Raw genomic sequence first — 17041 nt, forward strand, 5'->3', positions numbered from 1 at the left:
GACAAGTGGTGGTGGAGAAACGACCGATTCCTGGAAACCTTTTCCTCTTTTTCCGAGAAATACGGTTAGGCTTTTGGGTCTGCGTCCCTCTACAAGAAACGCGCGCACATTGCGCAGAAGGTGCCTGTATCTTTGAGATTATATATTGCTCATGTACAGGGTGTCTGACAAAGATCAACTCTTCGCTTGTGAGCGAGCGGAGCTTAGCGGGCTGAATAGAAAAGTGCTTTATTGTTTTGCAATTTTCGCAAGAATTATTTTGATTTTATTTTGTTTATCGAACATACGTGTAAACGTTAAACGTTTATCCGTTTACACTTATTTCCAGAAAAACGTTTAAACGTTTATTATACGATTATTATACGTTTATTACACGAATTAAGGATCGAAGCTTCGAAGATGTGAAGTAGTCTTCGAAGGTCAATAACTTGAAATTATGCGGTAATCGACTTACATGCAACCAATTTCAGCTTGTGTTATCCTCGTGATGTAACGTCGTCGTCGTCGTCGTCGTCGTCGACTTGGTGTAACGTCAATGACAAGTCAATGACGAGCCAATGAAATTAAAAATAAGAGGTGGAGAAAAATGTTTACTTGTAGAAAAATGTTTATAGTAAGGTGCGATTATAAACAGATAAACGTTTAATATACGTGTCAACATTTTCCGTTTATACGTATAATACCTTAAAACACGTATATTCGGGAAAACGTTTCTAATGAACGGATATGCTAATTATACGTGTAAACGTGTTTCCGTTTAAACGTATAATAGCGAGCCCTAAAAGAATTACGCCTGCTCGCTCACGAACAAAGGATTAATATTTGTCTGACACCCTGTATATACATACAGGATAACCATAGCTCGAATAAAAAATGATGAAGCACTTTTCGCTTCACTTTGATCTGCAGAGTTCACTGTTTAAATATCTCCCTGCATAACTGTTACATCCTGTATATCTTTTTTTTTGTTCCATGGGGCTGTAGGAATTGCGTAAAAGATATTAGATATATCTCTCATATGTAATCGGACGTATCTCGACGTCACGACTCGATCGACTTTGTGTCATTTCGTTCTTTCTAGCATTTGTTCGTGCTATGATCGCTTCTCCCTTTAATGCTTACCATCCTTTTCCCTCTTTCCTCCTTTCATTCGGGAGAACTCTTTCATGTGTACGTAGCCGCAGCTTGGTCGATTCCCAAGTGACGTCACAACCACTCGTCCATTCTTCTTCATCTCATAGTAGCCGTGACCGTGATAGTCAAGGTCTCGCGTAAGCGCCCACACACGTACACATACGTAAATCACTTGGAAAAAGTGTAGATAATAAATCTGCGTTTGACAAATGAGAGGATGCAAATCTGAAGACTCATTTTTCAGAATCAAAAGCACCAAACATACGTTGATGAATTCACAGCGAATTAAACTAAATAAATTCTTAAATTCAACATTTAAGACTTACATATGTATGTACATAAAGCAACATGCTCGATATTTATTTAAACAGTCTTCATTCTTAAATACTTATATAATATAAAAGCCACAAGAAAACTCAATTTTTCTGGTAACTTCGCAAACTTTTATACTCTTGCACGACGTTCTCGACTCTTGCGAAAGCTCGCAGAAAATCGTCGTCCTCCAGACCGAACTGTTTATACTGATGCAGAAAAGCCGCGCACTTGTACGAGTTCCACGCTTTGTCCAGGTACACATCCAATGGCCGATGTATCTCCGAATTGTTGCTGATTAACGCCAGAAACTTGTTCCTGCTGAAGAATCTACGTTCCTGATGTAAGTGAGTGAACGAATCCAACGTGATCCATTCCGGGTACAGATGCCTTTTCCGCAAATCGCTGCTCACCGCATCATTATCCTCCACAGATTTGCCACGCGTTACGAGAACATTGGACACACAGGGACTGTACATATGAGACACCGTCGTTTTGCTAGGCACAGAGCTGGGCGCCTTCAGTTGAACGTTTGTCAGTTCCATTTGCGACCTTGACACTCGAAGAGTCTGCTTCAAGTGGCGTACGTACACGTCCCACTTGTGCGTGGGCTCGTACTGCAGAGAACTTTTCGGAGCATGAGGGGTGCTCCTGATCGTCGCAAACCTGAAGCTAGAATGCGCAGCTAATCTGGAGACTAAGAAGTTCACGTCGTGCCTCGCATTGTCAGTAGGTTGAAGAACAGCGAGCAGATTCTCGGAAATGATGTCGTTCATGTCGCGTAGCATGGTGCTAGGATTCCTCAGCAGATTGGTGCACATGGCATGCATCTGCTCGTTCTCAACTAACACGGAAACGTCCGCCCTGTCGGAGAATCTGGCTAGAGTCAGTATAGTGTTGTAGTTCTGAGTGCAAACCTCTCCGAAGGTGAACGGCAGCACGACTGTGCCGACGATGGGCTTGGTTTCGTACTCCTCGCGCAGCAGCTCAACCATGCGACTCCCAATGCCGGATCCCGTACCGCCAGCCGAGCTGAGGAGCAGAAGGAATCCCTGGAAGCGATCCAGCTTCTCAATCTCCTGTCGCGTGACGTTCAACACCTTGCTTGACAGGCGTTGACCGTTTACAATGTACCCGTAGGCCCAGTTGTTGGCAGAACCCCCACCGGACTGACAGACAATGTTGCTTGGTTTATAGATCCACGACGCGGTCGCGTCGCTGCACAGCCTGTTCACAACTTTCTCCTCGGTGTCGACGAGAATCGCTCTCGCGAAGTGCTGGCCATGCTTCGTGATCCCATCAAACCACCTCTCAACCGTGATTTCCGCGTACTCGTAATTGGCAGCGTAAGGAATGCCGGTACTCGAGCTCTCAAGGTCATCACGCACCTTCGACAATAAATTGTGTCCAAGTTGGTTGCCACATTGCCCAAACTGTATCGTAAGCATCTCCGAGTGTTCTCGCAGATGCTCGATTGGTTTTCTGAGACTCTTTTACTTCTCGTTACGTGACATGCTGCGAATCCTGTAACGCAATTCCGAATTAACAATGTACGATCCTCTGAAGCATTAGGTGCTTGCAAAAGTTTGATGTTAACATCTTCTTTCTGGATCTTTCAAATGACAGAATACTGTTGAGTCAGTAACTCCAAACTGCCCTGCTCAAAGCTCTTTTAATGTTTGGGGCGAGTTTTCATTGAACAATGCTTCCAATTAGTTGTTCTTTACCTATTTGTCACCTTACAAACTTTTGCAAATACCTATTAACTACAATATATGACGATTTACCTGGAAAAATTCTTCGGACAGTGAAGCTTCACGTTTGAGGAGCAAAACATCTAAAATTCTTATGGGCCATTGCTTCCCGCCAGAGATTGGCGGCGTAAGAAACGCTGATACTCGAGCTTTTTAAGTCGTTAGGTACCTTTGAAAATAAAACGTGTCCGAGTTGGTTGCCACATTGCCCAAACTGCACCGTGAGCATCTCCGAGTGTTCTCGTACCTCGCATCACGGTTTTCCGAACCGAGGCTCTCTTACCCCTCGTCATGCGACATGCTGCGAGTCCTGTAACGCAATTCCGAGTTAATAACGTACGATCTTCCAAAGTAGTTGGAACACGATTTACCTGGAAAAACTCTTCGGACGTCAAACTGTCACGTTTGAGGAACGAAACATCCGAGATTCGCACACGCAGCTGTTTCCCGCCAGAATTCATGTTGCACTTGGTCGCTCGTTGCAGCTGCACCACTTACACTTTCGTGCTTAACATGAGATGGATATAGATCAGGCGTTAGAGAGAAAGAGAGAAAGAATAGGAGTTGGTAGAAGATAGAACGAACCACACGAACACTGAGGTGCATAAATGACTTCCTTTTTCGGTGTAGATAGGTGTAGATAAGCGCAGCATACATTCGACCACGCAGATAGCGCGCTTATCTACACCATTTACACCGAAAAAGGAAGTCATTTATGCACCTCAGTGAACAAACCTCTTGCGTCGGCCAACTGCACTTCGTGCACCTAGATGCCCGTTAAAACTTAATGGAGAGACAGAGACAATGAACGTGTTATGTGTGATGTGTGAGGTTACGTGTGATGGGCTAACAATATGGAGAGTACAATGTATTTATTATTCATTTTATTATACTTGCGTGTGTCGACTGCAATAAGTTGACAACCGCATTGTGTATGGAGGTTATCCAAAACTTGCATTATCAATTGGCTGCGTTCGACAGAAAAAGTGCAACCGTTGTAAAAATTGTGAATCTGATTGGCGATGCGCTTAATTTTAAGTAAATCTAAATACGCCAATCACGAATTTTACAACGGTTGCAAAGCAGCTTTTTCTGCCGAACCCAGCCAATTGTGTCGTTATTTGGGTCAACAGGGTTTCTGTAATGGTAATCGCATCGAAACGTCCGTGCACGGTAGTGTAATACAGGACTGCATCGCGATTATATTGACTCGTCAACTGCGAATCACCATGAGGAGCCAGTCGAACTGGTCGAGCTGTGGATTCGCGATATATTACAGGGGTTTGCGTACGCAAAGAATACTGTTGTGCGGATTCGCGATGATCTTCGGCATCGTTTATCTGTGCACAAATTGGCACGCGAGTGACAAGGATGTATCCTTGAAGCAGCTTCTCGCGGCCGCGATAAGAGCCGCGGAAATCGGGGGATTCGAAGTGGTGGCGGTGCACGATCAGATTAAATTCAAAATCGAGAGTAAGGGCCAGACAAAAGAAGGTATTAATCTTCATTTGTTGTACAGACTAGTTTCTTCAGGTGTTTTAAAACACTTTTCTTCCTTCTTTTTTGACAGAAGGATGGAATGTGTCTTGAAGCATTTGTAACGCTAAGTGAACTGCACTCATAATTATCATATTAATGTATATATATTGAATCGCGAACTCTGGCCAATGTCTGATGGACGGACGAATTTTTCATACATTAACTGCATGCCAACAATTTTGTTAGATTCGATGCAGAAATTTTTACGTGCCAACAAATTTCGTCAGTCTTAAAACGTAGCGACTTCCTATTCAAGAACAAAAGATGTCAATATGTACTGCTTAATTAATTAACGATTCCCGCCCCGAAAGAGGGAGGTCCCAGGTTCGAATCCTGGCGTGGGGTGATATTTTTCGCAATGGATTTTTCATTAATTAATTAAGCAGTACATATTGACATCTTTTCCGCCCGGAAAGAGGGAGGTCCCAGGTTTGAATCCTGGAGTGGAGTGATATTTTTCGCAATGAATTTTTTATTAATTAAGCAGTACATATTGACATATTTCGTTCTTGAATAGGAAGTCGCTACGTTTTAAGACTGACGAAATTTGTTGGCACGTAGTAGACGAATGTGTTCTTGGAACGTAAAAATTTCTGCATTGAATCTAACAAAATTGTTGGCATGCAGTTAATGTATGAAAAATTCGTCCGTCCATCAGACATTGGCCAGAGTCCGCGATTTAATATATATACATTTGAATATAATTTCCTGGCGAAATAAAAATGATTTTTAGACTTGTTATAATATTAATATTTTATTTATATATATTTTTTTAACTGTATTGATATTGGCATTGTACTATATCTTATTTCTTTGAATTGACACATTTTAGGAGGCGCTAGAATAATTAGAACATTTTTCTTATCTCATTTAAAGGAGTTAATGATCCAGTGACATCAGCGGATTACAATTCGCATTGCGCCATGTATCTTTCTTTAACAAAAGCATTCCCAGGTATTACTGTGATATCCGAGGAAGTGTCAAAGGACTGTGACAAGATTAATGTAAAAAATATTAAGAATTCTGTTAAGAACATTGCTAATGATGATGTTCCACTTGATGATGTTCCACTTGATGATGTTGTGAACATTAGTGATATCACAATTTGGATAGATCCTCTTGATGCTACCAAAGAGTTTACAGGTAAAAATATATCTATGTCTCAATGATATTCCAGTGCTTTTCATAAAATTACTTTGCAGGTGGTTTATGACAAAAAGATACATTTTTTAAATGATATTGTGTACTCTTATATACTGTATTGAATAGATTCATGGTATAATAAGTCGACGTGACAACTTTTATGTAGGAAATGATGTTATTATAAAAGATTAAATTATAGACAATACGTATCGTTATCTATAACTGCAATCGAAAAGCATATTTTCCAACTTATTAAGCTTCAAAGAAGGATTCTGATAATTAATTTTATCATAAAGTAAAATCCATGTTACGAATAATCTTTTTCTTTCTCTAAAAAATATTAAGCTAAGCTAAAGCTTAAACGATAAAACTTTTGCTGTTGTTGGTTAAATAAGTTTCATGTATCTAACTCACAGTAGTTTGTCACACAATTTAGAAATTGGCAATCTTCAATTTTATACAGGATGTCCTGCACTTATAGATATTCTCTTCTAATGACTAAACCTAAAAGCTTTCATTAAACAAGAATGAGTTTAATTTTTTTTGTTAAACAACTGTGGAGACATGTAACTCAGGAACATCTTATCATCTTATTGTTAATTTATTGTCAGCTTTCCAGAAGTAAAATTTGATACTGTACATTCATTTTTCTCATTAGATTGTATTTTTAGAGAATTTACTGCAATATGTGACTACTATGGTGTGTATAGCTGTCAAAGGTCAACCAGTCATTGGTGTTATATATAAACCCTTTGAAACAAAGCAGGATTATAATTTATACTGGACATGGACCAATCACGGTATATCAAAAAATTTGAAAAATTTATCCAAGGTAAACTTTTAGATAATTCAATAACTGAAATAGTATAGTTTATGAAACACCCTTTCACGCGCTAATCTTTGTTTAACAGACAAAGGATAATAAAACACCAGCCCTGATTGTATCTCTTTCACATGCTGGACAAGTTAAAAATGCATCTAAAACTGCCTTTGGCAATAACGTTGAAATTATTTCTGCTGCTGGCGCAGGTAAAATAATTTAAAAAAAAAAGAAAATATTGCACCAAAATTGTGATGAGAATACAGAGACAAAATGATGCAATAATCATTTTGAGGCACGTGTCTCTTGTATATAACGACAAATTATCGCGAATGAGAGAACGTTGTATTTTAGGGTATAAATTCTTGGAGGTAGCTGTTGGCAATGCAACGGCGTACGTTCATACAACGGCGATAAAAAAATGGGACATATGTGCAGGCACAGCGATCTTGAGGTATTGTCATTTGATATTTTATTTATATTTTATTACAAATTATATTTGTTCATTATTTATTTATTTATTGTTTTATTACAGCGCTTTAGGAGGAACCATGACGCAGTTGTACGATCAACAACCCATCGATTTTGGCGCTAAAGATCTCAAAGTACTTAAGAATGGTCTTCTAGCAACTATGAGCGATCATATGTGGTATTCCGAAAAATTCTTGCGTCACTTTCCTGACTCTCAGATTCCTCATTAATTAAATGTGCAATAAACAAATCAAAGATTTTAAAGTTTTGTCTGTCGAAGTGATAAAGATGCCAGTTCCAAGTTAAGAAAGATACTGATACGTAAGAGATTGCATATCTTCCAATAGCTGTCATAAATATTTATTCCAAACAATAAACTCTTGTCGCCAGGATAATTAACAATATAACTTCTTCTATCGACTACACTGGCACCCTTTATTAAGATCAAAACAGGAACACAACGTTTCGGTCGGTATTCCGATCCTTCTCAAGTGTACAAACAGAATTAAAATCAAAGTCTTTTTCTGAAAAAACCACAAGAAAGAGAAGCATCTAAGGAAAAGAGAGATAGCGGAAATGATATTTATCAGAGGACATCATAATGCGATTAATTTACAAAAAGATACGGAGAGTTTGCCAAGGGTATATGAGACTATTTTGACAAATACTTAGATGTTTCCGTTGAATCTCACTTGTTTGCTGAGCACTGATAGCTGTGGACGTGTTTCTCGACAAGTCCGTATTATATTCGTGAACGACCTTGTTCAAGTTTTTTTCTGCCAGTAGGTTGAATTTATGTTATTTTTATCTTGTTCATATTTGAATCAGAGATTATATTGTTTTTTCAGAAAAAGACTTTGATTTTAATTCTTTTCATCATCATTGTAAGAAACAAATTTCTCATAGCTGTATGAAAATATATAAAATAAATGAAGCTGTAACGGTCATTCGCAGTTCTTTTAATTACAAGTAAAACTTGCGCATGTGTCAATATGAAGTGTCGAAGTAATTTAAAAAAATCTAACACAAATGTATCATACGATTGACTTATTGTAAATGATAAGTAATTTTTTACATTACAAGCAGTATTTATTTTTATATACATGCACAACATATACATGTACAATTATTTATCTTAAATTTTCCTATTTAGTTTTGTGCAAAGATGATATATATTAATTGTTTATACTAATTTCACGGTATCTTCCGAGACGCATATCGCCGATGACTTTTTAAGTTTCTTTAACGCTTTGTTAAATTTTGTGGTAGCTTTCTCACGTTCCTCATCAGTCAAATTATGTACACCGTGTGAGCTAGAGATATGACGTGCGTATCGTTTAACAATCTTGCCTTGCAATTTTTTTACCGAAATTTCATTGTTCTTAGCTCGCACAATGTCTAAGACGTTTTGCTTCCAATCGAAAGGAGAACCATCACTTTCATTATTATTTGTTTGTAAAGAAGAGTCGGACGTCTTTGAAATTTTCGCGACCGGCTGATCCTCCTCCGGCACTTGAGTGTCACTTGATTTCCGCTTCTTAGATTTCTTACGTTTTTCAGGTGCACTTCCATTCTCGCACACTCCATTCCCATTGTTCTGTTCTGTGAGAGTACTATTTTCTCTACATATGTTTTCATTATTTTGATTTTCTATGATATTTTCCTGATTGTTGAGCGAGTTGTTGGAATCCTCATTCTGGAACTTTGCTGTTGCATTACCTGGAAAATGGAGAAAACTTCACTCATACTTGTTTTTATTTTATTGTACATCGCTTGAACGCATGCTGCCAAACACTTACCATTATTTTGTTTTTGAGTCTGTGTAGTATCTTGCTTCTGCTCAACAGATTCTTGACTTCCTTTGTGCATAGTTTCCATCTTATTCCAAACGCTGTCCACTACTTTCGCATTCACACGATTGCCCGTTACATTACGTACAAAATTCAGAAATTTAGCTTTCTTTCTTGGTATATTTTCATGTCTTGATAAGGTATTAAGAAAGTTTCTCTCCTCGTTGGATAAATTCACTGTACCGTTCAGCAAGTTGCTAACAACGCAAATCCATTCTTGTTGCTTGCGTTCTCCTTTATTTGCATTTGATTTTGGAACATAATCTTTTCCACCGTATCGTTCAGCTTCAGTTATACATTTGGTATGCGCAACATATTCTCCCTCCCTTCGAATAATTGAAAATATGAGAAATGCATACAATGCATAGAAAAAAAAGCAATTTTAATTAATCTTTGATAATGTTTATCGTTTAATATTTATGAACTCTTACCGGAAGTCCTTTAGACAATCCACACAAGTTAGAAAGGGTTTTCTGTGGCATCTGAATTCATAGTGTTTTGCTACTTTGGGCTTTTGCAGCGATTCGCCACAGTGATTACAAGTGAAGACAACCATATTGTAAACAATTAAAGTACAGCACCAATCAAACAATTACAATTTGAATTATGATCTTGATATCTTAAATGTTACTTTAAAGAAGGTTGTCCAAAACCTATAAACACATGCTGCACTTAGTTAAAGTATAACTTAAATCTATTATTATTTAACGTATGAACAATTGAAAGAAATAATTATAACAACAGAGCATATAAAGAAGAAAAGATAGGTACACGAATTCACTGAGAGAATTTCTTATTTTTCACGGAAAGAGTGAAACAGATCGAAACCGAAAGGAGGTTAAGATCATCTCGTGCTCCTCGAAATGCACACTTTTGAAATCACTCGAGATTGAAAGAGCCAACTGAAAGAAAGGAAAGAAACATCCGAGACAAGTTGACCAATTAAAGAATGCAGGGGAAACAAAATACCTAACATCAGGTCAGATCAGCCAACTAAAGCAAATAGGAATAACAAAATTCCTAGCATCAGGTTAGCCAACTAAAACTATTGAACAAATAAAATTCCCTAGGAGGATTTCGTTTTCTCGTCTGCTCGACTGGACTATCTTGAAGGTTAGGAAATTTATCTTTTCATCTACTTTGATTGGCTAGACCTCGATATAAAAATTGTAAACGCGAGTTATATCAACGAGTGAGATCAAAGGTCAATTCGGAGTTGGCACATTACTTGACGTTAGTCTTACAGATTCTTTTAACTTTCAATCTTGCCCTTATCATTATCGATAAAGTGCTGCTGATGCCTGTTGGTTACAACAGTTGATTGATACGACGCGTGTGCAGAATATTCTTGGTTCGTATCTTTTAATCACTTATTATAAGAGATTCCTATTTTTGTAGTCTTTAATTAAAAATAATTGAAGTTATTTATGGAAGATTAACTTGTTTTGCAGGGCAGAAATGGCGCGTGTGCTGGTTGGCGTGAAGAGAGTAATAGATTATGCAGTAAAGGTAAAAATATCTCCGTGTTACAATCTATTAATGTTCTAGTTTAATATTACTCTACGTTGTCGCAAAACAAAAATAAAAGCTTGAATACCAATTTACGATATCTCTGAAACAATCTGTTCTGCAGATTCGCGTCAAACCAGACAAGACTGGAGTGGTCACTGACGGCATCAAACATTCAATGAATCCTTTTGATGAGATTGCCATAGAGGAGGCAGTGCGAATGAAGGAGAAGAAGATAGCCCAGGAAGTGATAGCGGTCAGCTGTGGACCGAGTCAGTCACAGGACACTATCAGGACTGCACTGGCGATGGGTGCGGATCGTGGAATTCATGTCGAGATATCGGGTCCCGAGTATCAGACACTGCAGCCTATTCATATCTCAAAGATACTGGCCAAGCTGGCACAACAGGAAAAAGCAGATCTGGTGATACTTGGCAAGCAGGCCATAGACGATGATAACAATCAAACGGCGCAGATGACTGCTGGCGTCTTGGATTGGCCGTCTGGAACATTCTGCAGCAAGGTAAGACGCTGTGAAAATATTCGATTATATCGGACGATGTCTCACACGCGTTTCCTTTCATTTAGATCGAAAACAAGAGTGGTGAATTGACTATTACACGTGAAATCGATGGTGGACTGGAAACGATCAAGATGAAGGCTCCCGCGGTCCTGAGCGCCGATCTTCGCTTGAACGAACCACGTTACGCGACCTTGCCGAATATCATGAAGGCCAAGAAGAAGCCCATTAAGAAAATGACTCCGAAGGATCTTGGTGTGGACGTGACGCCGAGAATCGAGGTACTCTCGGTGGAGGATCCACCAGTCAGACAGGCTGGTGCTATAATACCGGACGTGGACACCCTGATAACGAAACTGAAAGAAGGCGGCCACGTTTAGCCGGAATAAGTATAAATTGTAAAACAGAATCTTTGAATCCTCTTGTTATATTTTGATAATTCTTGTCTGTATATAGCACAATGTTTTTTTGTACATCGGGAATTGTATATGATACATCTGAATAAATTTGTACTGCGCAAAGAGAAGAGGAATAAGTTGTTAGTAATATTATAAAGAGACGAGAGAGGAGAGATTGTGTAATATATGTTTCATAAAATACTACGTGCTTTATACATATATGTATATACACATGTGCTTGTATATAAATATACGTAGACACCTTTTTTTTAAAAATCTTTTTCTGCTTTGGAACGTAATCGGAAGAATATGTAAGTTATTTCAAACAGCAACATCGCCAAAAACCGACCTCGCCTCCAAGTATATACATATAAATGTCATTCTCTATAAAAGGTAACATCGATACTATAAACATATTTTCATTCTCTGTATCATAATTTACTACGATGCGATATAGTAGACAGCATCGGATTAGACCTAACGTTTCACATTTAATTGACACACGCGATAATTCTATATGTTTCCAAGAGAGATGTGATGATAAACCTCACATAGAATATTTATTTATCGACTGAGAATTGCGAATAACGTGCACTCTGATGGATTCTCTTTAGACCGATAGGCGTTTCTACTCTAGTATACAGTTTCATTACGTGTCAAAGAAATAGGACAGAGCTAGAGAGAAAGCTACGTGAATACTGATCAAAAACAGCACGTTACTTTAAAGTATTAAATACCGCTTAATCTCTTGTATTTAGTGCCTCATCCAAGACTCGGCAAGGAAAGATATGCGATCAAGACTAGTATACGTCATCTATATATATATTAGATATTTAGCAAATCAATGTAGCACAATACCAATAGTAACATTTTGGCTAGTATTTGTTCTATACATCTCAATCGTAGTCGAGGAATGAAGTTCTATCTGGATACCCGTATTGATAATTCTCTGAGAAAGTATCATCTAACAGTCGTCGTTCAACTTGTAACTTTCCGAAAAATCTCTTTCTCTAATTCGTTGAATACTGTTGTTTCTCTCAATGCCACTCTGATGACATCAGGTAAAGAGCCCTGCATAAAAATTCATTGTAACAGTCTTCCGTATGTACGCTATGTATAGCCTTCGTAATGTATGTCTCGTTTAAGAAAAAACTAGAGCTACCGCAAGGTTCACATTACATCAAGACTTTCCAATCAAATCTGCTGTTACTGGTGTGGGTAATTGGTGGGAAGGGAGGAGGATGCAGCTGCCATCCATCAATACCCTGGCGCGCGGTTAAGCACGCCAGATAAGGTACTCTTTGAACTAATCTCGTTACTTCGGCCGCCGGAGGTACCCTGCCGCCGGTTAATTGTCTGGTGCAAGCCGCGAGGGAGGCGGCGTGCGCCACTATTAGAACGTTGCCGGCAGTATTCTCTATGATTTTCTTGATCAACTCGTAGCTGCGCTCGTAATACTGCGCGGCGTTCTCCTTGAGCGGTAACTCCTTGGACTTCACGATCGGATCGTAGTCGTTGTCGACGTTGAAACCTGCTTTGATCAATTCGTCAGAGGTCATCCAGACAGGTATGCCATTTGGATACCAGGCTAGCCACTCTATCAAGCCTGGCTCTATCTTTACCGGAATGTTGGATTCGAGTCCCTTTAGAATATGGGCAAGCGTCTGGACGCAACGCAACGACGGCGACGTGAAGGCGACGTCTATCTTGATATTCGCCGATTTCATGGCCTCGCCTACCAGACCCGCCTGCATCTCGCCAACGGTGGTCAGAGGACTGTCGTTCTGAAAGTCCTGGATATTCCTAGACGGTATCTCCTTCGGCATATTTAGGTCGCGGCGCACGTAGCAGCCGTTCGACTCGAAACAGTACGGGATCCACGCGCCGAAGGTAAAGTCTACTCTCTCGCCGTGTCGGCATATAAAGATCTCTCTGGACGGTGTTTCGGGCGCTTCGGACGCTGTCATCTGTTTGGAAATCACGGATTACAAGTCTGCCGATAATTTTCTGTGAGAGTGAGGGACATATCGTTTAGGAATGATTACCGGTTCCTCGGCGGTGGGAATCCCATCGGGGGTATCCGTGGAGTCGTTCGGCGAGAGAACCGGCGGCGGCCTGATCCGCGGAATCTCCTCTTCTTCCGTGCTCTCGCACTTGTTCTCGGTGATCGGCACGGTGATGTGAAGCGTCCACGAGTCCGATTCCGCGGTCCTCTTGGTGTGATTCAACGGCAGGTGGCCCGATATGCCGGTCAACCAAGAGATACCCTCTACCCAACCGTCCGTGGACGCGCTACACGCGCCTTCTGGAACGTAAATGTAGTCGCCTACCCTTAACTCTAGCTCGTCGTGCTCCTGAGGCACATGCGGGTGCGTCACTTTGTGCACGTGCAAATTCTGCAATCTCGAGTCCCTCGAGTACAATCTGAACTCCCAGTTGGCCGGCGTGTTCAGCCCTAGCTTCTCGACCATCGAGCGGAGAGACTGAAATAGGTTGCTGGGGAACAGGTAAGCCAGCGTGAGGTGCAGGGACTTCACTTGTGGTTCGGCAGTGATACCTAGAGCGGCAATTTTGTTAACGTAGCGGACAGCAATGTTCTTTAGCCATTCTGCGTTCGTGTCCTTGACAAACAGACCCATGAAATTAGGCGACACGTACGTTTCCAATTCGACACTCTCATGTAAACTGTCCTGATGAACCACATTCTCAAGCGCGTTCGCTAGTTCTTCCGTGAACTCATCAGGAGCCTATAAAGGATGTTTGGAAATATAAATACAAATGTATGCAAAGTATGTACATTCAAATGCGAATCTGGATTGTTAAGTAACGTATTTTGTATTTTATCAGTCAGGTAATAAGTCACACGTTAAGTATTTTACATTGAAAAAGGAGACGAGAGTAATGTGTGGTATAAAGTTGTGGGCACCGTTCCATCCCAGGTCTTTGCTCTCCGACCAAAAGAGCTCGAGCTGTTCAGCCAACAGTCCAGTGGGACACGCGTATAGGACATATTGCCGTTGAACGTCAGAATCCAAGGTCGGATCTCTCACGTGAGCCAGTAGCCAGTCCGAAGCTAACTGCACGCCGCGGTGACCCGTCGCAGCTAACGCCTTCTCCCTGGAACACACAATCGCATCGCTGGATCAAACAGAACCAATTACTCAGATCAGTTTCTGCTACGATAAGCCTCAAAATGTCTATATCAAGAGGTGTGCTTCATCAGCTTTGGAGGGAAAAACAGGGGAAACTTTCAAATACTTACTAACATTTTGAATGCCACTTTAAATTACTTTTCAAGTACTTAAAATCCTGGACATCGCAAAACTCAGAAATATTGAAGGACAGATACGCCGTGTTCAGGTGTCAAGTGACTTTCTTTCATCCAAGTGCCAAAATTCCGAGGCAGATCTCCCGATCGAGAGATAACGATGCGGACTAGCGTTATTCAAGGCCACGTTTTGACAGCTGTTTGTTTACAATGAGCAAGTCGCGCGTTTCACCGGAAAGTACTGTCGCCTGAACGAAACGCAATGGTGATCCTGTTTCTCAGGACTATACGTACGCCCGGTGTTTCGGGAAGCCCAGCTGCAGCAGCGTTTGCAACGGTGTCAAGTGTTGTTTCGAGATTTTTGTCGGAGTCGGATTTTTCCGCGGCGGCAGCGTCGCCATGACGGTACATTACTGCGTTTACTGACGTTTACTCCTCAGGTTGGCCAATCGCCGCGCGACGTCGTGACGCAAAAAAACGACCGCACCGAATTCCGAATAATCAAATGTCGAGTGACTTGAGTTGCTCTGAATAGCTCGATTCCGATGAACAATCTGTTATATATAAATGTTTATCGGAAGCTAATGATGATATTAGGAAATGTTTTATTTCGACATTTATCATAATTTGGGGGAATATCGGAAATTATTAAAGTTGCTCTGAATAACTTGATTGTCCGATAAACAATCTGTTTATTGGAAACTAATGATGATATTGGGAAATGTTTTATTTCGACAAACATTTATTATAATTTGGGGGAATATCGGAAATTGTTAAAGCCCTTTTATTTAATTGTGAATGTGTACTTTGCATACACATTTATCATCGGATTATTGATGTTACGAAAATTAAATATTATAGCGAGAAATCTACTTCCTTTTGTATCATATGTTTAAAAAGTGAGAAATTTAAATTTAGATTTTTAATAAGTAGACAACGTTGTAGTTCAATACAAATTAACTAATTAATTTTGATAGATATATTGAGTCAGTCAAACAGTTCGGTTTTTGCGACAAATTTTACTTTATTACATTGAGTAAAAATATATTATTTATCAAATCAACAATAATTTCTAATTATATGCAATAATAGTGATTACTTGGTTGATGAATAATGTTTATTTCTAGTAAATGCAATAAAGTAAAATTTTACGCAAAAATCGAACCGAACTTTGTGATATTTTTTTTAAAAGCACAAGAGTTGAATAATTTGAATAAAAAAACAAAACAGAATTGAGTTTTCGATGCGCCCATACAGCACAGAAGCTTGCACCAACATTGCAGCAACGTTGCAACGTTGCAAATTGCAATGCAACAGTACAAAGACATTGCAGAGATATATATCCGCAAAATACCAGCACACTTGTAGCAACATGACATTAATATTTCGGAAACATTGCACAATCAAAATTTGTAATTAATTAATATTAATAATTCATTTTATTAAAACATTGGAGTCTTCCTATCCTAACGAGATTCGTCCAAATCTATTCGACCAATAATGTGATGACCAGAATCTGAGCTCGGTAATATATATGTGCATGCGGTGTTTGTCTCTTTCGACTATCTAAAGAACATGGTGGTTGTACGACGCGAGCATCATTCTAAAAGAAATTAGTTACGTAAAAGAAAAAGGTAAGTACTTTTTTATAATATTATGTCTAATTATAGCACTTGTGTGCTGTTAATCTTGTATCTATTAATTATAATAGAGAATCACTCTGCCTATCTCACGGTTTATACCACTATAACCTCAAAATTATGGAAATTCATTAGAAAACTGCATATTAATAGTTGTAGTATTTTTAATAACTTTTTCTGTTATAGAAGCTGTTCGTGAAATACACAATCATTCCACTGATGCAGAAATTGCTGAATGCATTTCCAAGTGGCTTGCTCAAGCTCCGGTTAAGATTGAGAGATCAAAGTATGTCATTTTACATATAATTCTATACATACTTGTAGTATGTATATTTTTATTTAATTTTATGCTAATATATGAATTTTAATTCCTATTTTATTTTTACAGGTAACATACAAACAAAAACGAAGAAGATTCAATTATTTAATTAAAGGAAAAATATTTTAACATAATTAAAGGAAAAATAATATCTCAAGAAGAGGATTTTTAAGTTTTTTTTTATAAAGAACAGTTACTTTTTTATAACAAAAATAGAGAAAATGTTTATTTCATTTTTTATTACTATTGTTATATTACATATAATTGTCTATTTATGTTAATAAATAAAAATATTGAAGTTATATAAATAAAAATATTTAAAGTATATAATAATGAATAATTATAATTATTGCAAATTCATTAC

The 17041-nt window shown here is 38.9% G+C and overlaps 5 protein-coding genes across 10 annotated transcripts; 2 read left to right on the forward strand and 3 right to left on the reverse strand.

Moving 5' to 3' along the window:
- Positions 1-373: 373 nt before the first annotated feature.
- On the reverse strand, positions 374-4231 carry LOC105274702 (tubulin delta chain). 3 transcript variants are annotated; one of them, XM_011331032.3, is made up of 4 exons: positions 4094-4231; positions 3572-3707; positions 3234-3510; positions 374-2970 (listed from the first exon to the last, which is right to left on the reverse strand). In XM_011331032.3, exon 4 carries the CDS (start codon positions 2892-2894, stop codon positions 1551-1553), a length of 1344 nt encoding a protein of 447 aa, XP_011329334.1. In that variant the 5' UTR covers positions 2895-2970; positions 3234-3510; positions 3572-3707; positions 4094-4231; the 3' UTR covers positions 374-1550. The 3 variants fall into 3 exon arrangements, with proteins under 3 accessions (XP_011329334.1, XP_011329333.1, XP_011329332.1); XM_011331031.3 differs by lacking the exon at positions 4094-4231 and adding an exon at positions 3936-4020; XM_011331030.3 differs by lacking the exon at positions 4094-4231 and adding an exon at positions 3922-4009.
- Positions 3928-8118, forward strand: LOC105274701 (putative inositol monophosphatase 3). 3 transcript variants are annotated; one of them, XM_011331027.3, is made up of 7 exons: positions 3928-4068; positions 4334-4694; positions 5616-5882; positions 6554-6714; positions 6794-6911; positions 7057-7156; positions 7238-8118. In XM_011331027.3, the coding sequence occupies exons 2-7, from the start codon at positions 4430-4432 to the stop codon at positions 7401-7403; spliced, it is 1077 nt and encodes a 358-aa protein (XP_011329329.1). In that variant the 5' UTR covers positions 3928-4068; positions 4334-4429; the 3' UTR covers positions 7404-8118. The 3 variants fall into 3 exon arrangements, with proteins under 3 accessions (XP_011329329.1, XP_011329327.1, XP_011329328.1); XM_011331026.1 differs by lacking the exon at positions 3928-4068 and adding an exon at positions 4120-4140; XM_011331025.3 differs by lacking the exon at positions 3928-4068 and having other exon boundaries at positions 4078-4694.
- Positions 8119-8247: 129 nt separating this feature from the next.
- On the reverse strand, positions 8248-9961 carry LOC105274703 (cell growth-regulating nucleolar protein). Its single transcript, XM_011331033.3, has 4 exons — positions 9795-9961; positions 9455-9676; positions 8973-9349; positions 8248-8892 (listed from the first exon to the last, which is right to left on the reverse strand). The coding sequence occupies exons 2-4, from the start codon at positions 9577-9579 to the stop codon at positions 8357-8359; spliced, it is 1038 nt and encodes a 345-aa protein (XP_011329335.1). The 5' UTR covers positions 9580-9676; positions 9795-9961; the 3' UTR covers positions 8248-8356.
- Positions 9962-10127: 166 nt separating this feature from the next.
- On the forward strand, positions 10128-11573 carry LOC105274706 (electron transfer flavoprotein subunit beta). Its single transcript, XM_011331035.3, has 4 exons — positions 10128-10374; positions 10475-10532; positions 10657-11055; positions 11121-11573. Exons 2-4 carry the CDS (start codon positions 10482-10484, stop codon positions 11430-11432), a joined length of 762 nt encoding a protein of 253 aa, XP_011329337.1. The 5' UTR covers positions 10128-10374; positions 10475-10481; the 3' UTR covers positions 11433-11573.
- Positions 11469-15161, reverse strand: LOC105274705 (protein UBASH3A homolog). Of its 2 annotated transcripts, none has more exons than XM_011331034.3 (4): positions 15013-15161; positions 14330-14567; positions 13496-14197; positions 11469-13417 (listed from the first exon to the last, which is right to left on the reverse strand). In XM_011331034.3, exons 1-4 carry the CDS (start codon positions 15117-15119, stop codon positions 12626-12628), a joined length of 1839 nt encoding a protein of 612 aa, XP_011329336.1. In that variant the 5' UTR covers positions 15120-15161; the 3' UTR covers positions 11469-12625. The 2 variants fall into 2 exon arrangements, with proteins under 2 accessions (XP_011329336.1, XP_019885742.1); XM_020030183.2 differs by lacking the exon at positions 15013-15161 and adding an exon at positions 14717-15006.
- Positions 15162-17041: the final 1880 nt, after the last annotated feature.

The sequence above is a fragment of the Ooceraea biroi genome, chromosome 10, assembly GCF_003672135.1.
Source record: "Ooceraea biroi isolate clonal line C1 chromosome 10, Obir_v5.4, whole genome shotgun sequence".
Lineage (NCBI taxonomy): Eukaryota > Metazoa > Arthropoda > Insecta > Hymenoptera > Formicidae > Ooceraea > Ooceraea biroi.

Excerpts from the sequence above, each read along its gene's own strand:
- LOC105274703 (XM_011331033.3), bottom strand. The coding sequence starts at position 9,579 with ATGGTTGTCTTCACTTGTAATCACTGTGGCGAATCGCTGCAAAAGCCC. Across the intron at positions 9,350-9,454 it reads GATTGTCTAAAGGACTTCCG|GGAGGGAGAATATGTTGCGC; the intron begins GTAAGAGTTCAT and ends AATTATTCGAAG. Across the intron at positions 8,893-8,972 it reads GACTCAAAAACAAAATAATG|GTAATGCAACAGCAAAGTTC; the intron begins GTAAGTGTTTGG and ends TCCATTTTCCAG.
- LOC105274702 (XM_011331032.3), bottom strand. The coding sequence starts at position 2,894 with ATGCTTACGATACAGTTTGGGCAATGTGGCAACCAACTTGGACACAAT.
- LOC105274701 (XM_011331025.3), top strand. The coding sequence starts at position 4,223 with ATGCGCTTAATTTTAAGTAAATCTAAATACGCCAATCACGAATTTTAC. Across the intron at positions 6,715-6,793 it reads ATTTGAAAAATTTATCCAAG|ACAAAGGATAATAAAACACC; the intron begins GTAAACTTTTAG and ends TTTGTTTAACAG. Across the intron at positions 7,157-7,237 it reads GCAGGCACAGCGATCTTGAG|CGCTTTAGGAGGAACCATGA; the intron begins GTATTGTCATTT and ends GTTTTATTACAG.
- LOC105274706 (XM_011331035.3), top strand. The coding sequence starts at position 10,482 with ATGGCGCGTGTGCTGGTTGGCGTGAAGAGAGTAATAGATTATGCAGTA. Across the intron at positions 10,533-10,656 it reads TAATAGATTATGCAGTAAAG|ATTCGCGTCAAACCAGACAA; the intron begins GTAAAAATATCT and ends TCTGTTCTGCAG. Across the intron at positions 11,056-11,120 it reads CTGGAACATTCTGCAGCAAG|ATCGAAAACAAGAGTGGTGA; the intron begins GTAAGACGCTGT and ends CCTTTCATTTAG.
- LOC105274705 (XM_011331034.3), bottom strand. The coding sequence starts at position 15,119 with ATGGCGACGCTGCCGCCGCGGAAAAATCCGACTCCGACAAAAATCTCG. Across the intron at positions 14,198-14,329 it reads CTCTCGTCTCCTTTTTCAAT|GCTCCTGATGAGTTCACGGA; the intron begins GTAAAATACTTA and ends CATCCTTTATAG. Across the intron at positions 13,418-13,495 it reads TTCCCACCGCCGAGGAACCG|ATGACAGCGTCCGAAGCGCC; the intron begins GTAATCATTCCT and ends ATTTCCAAACAG.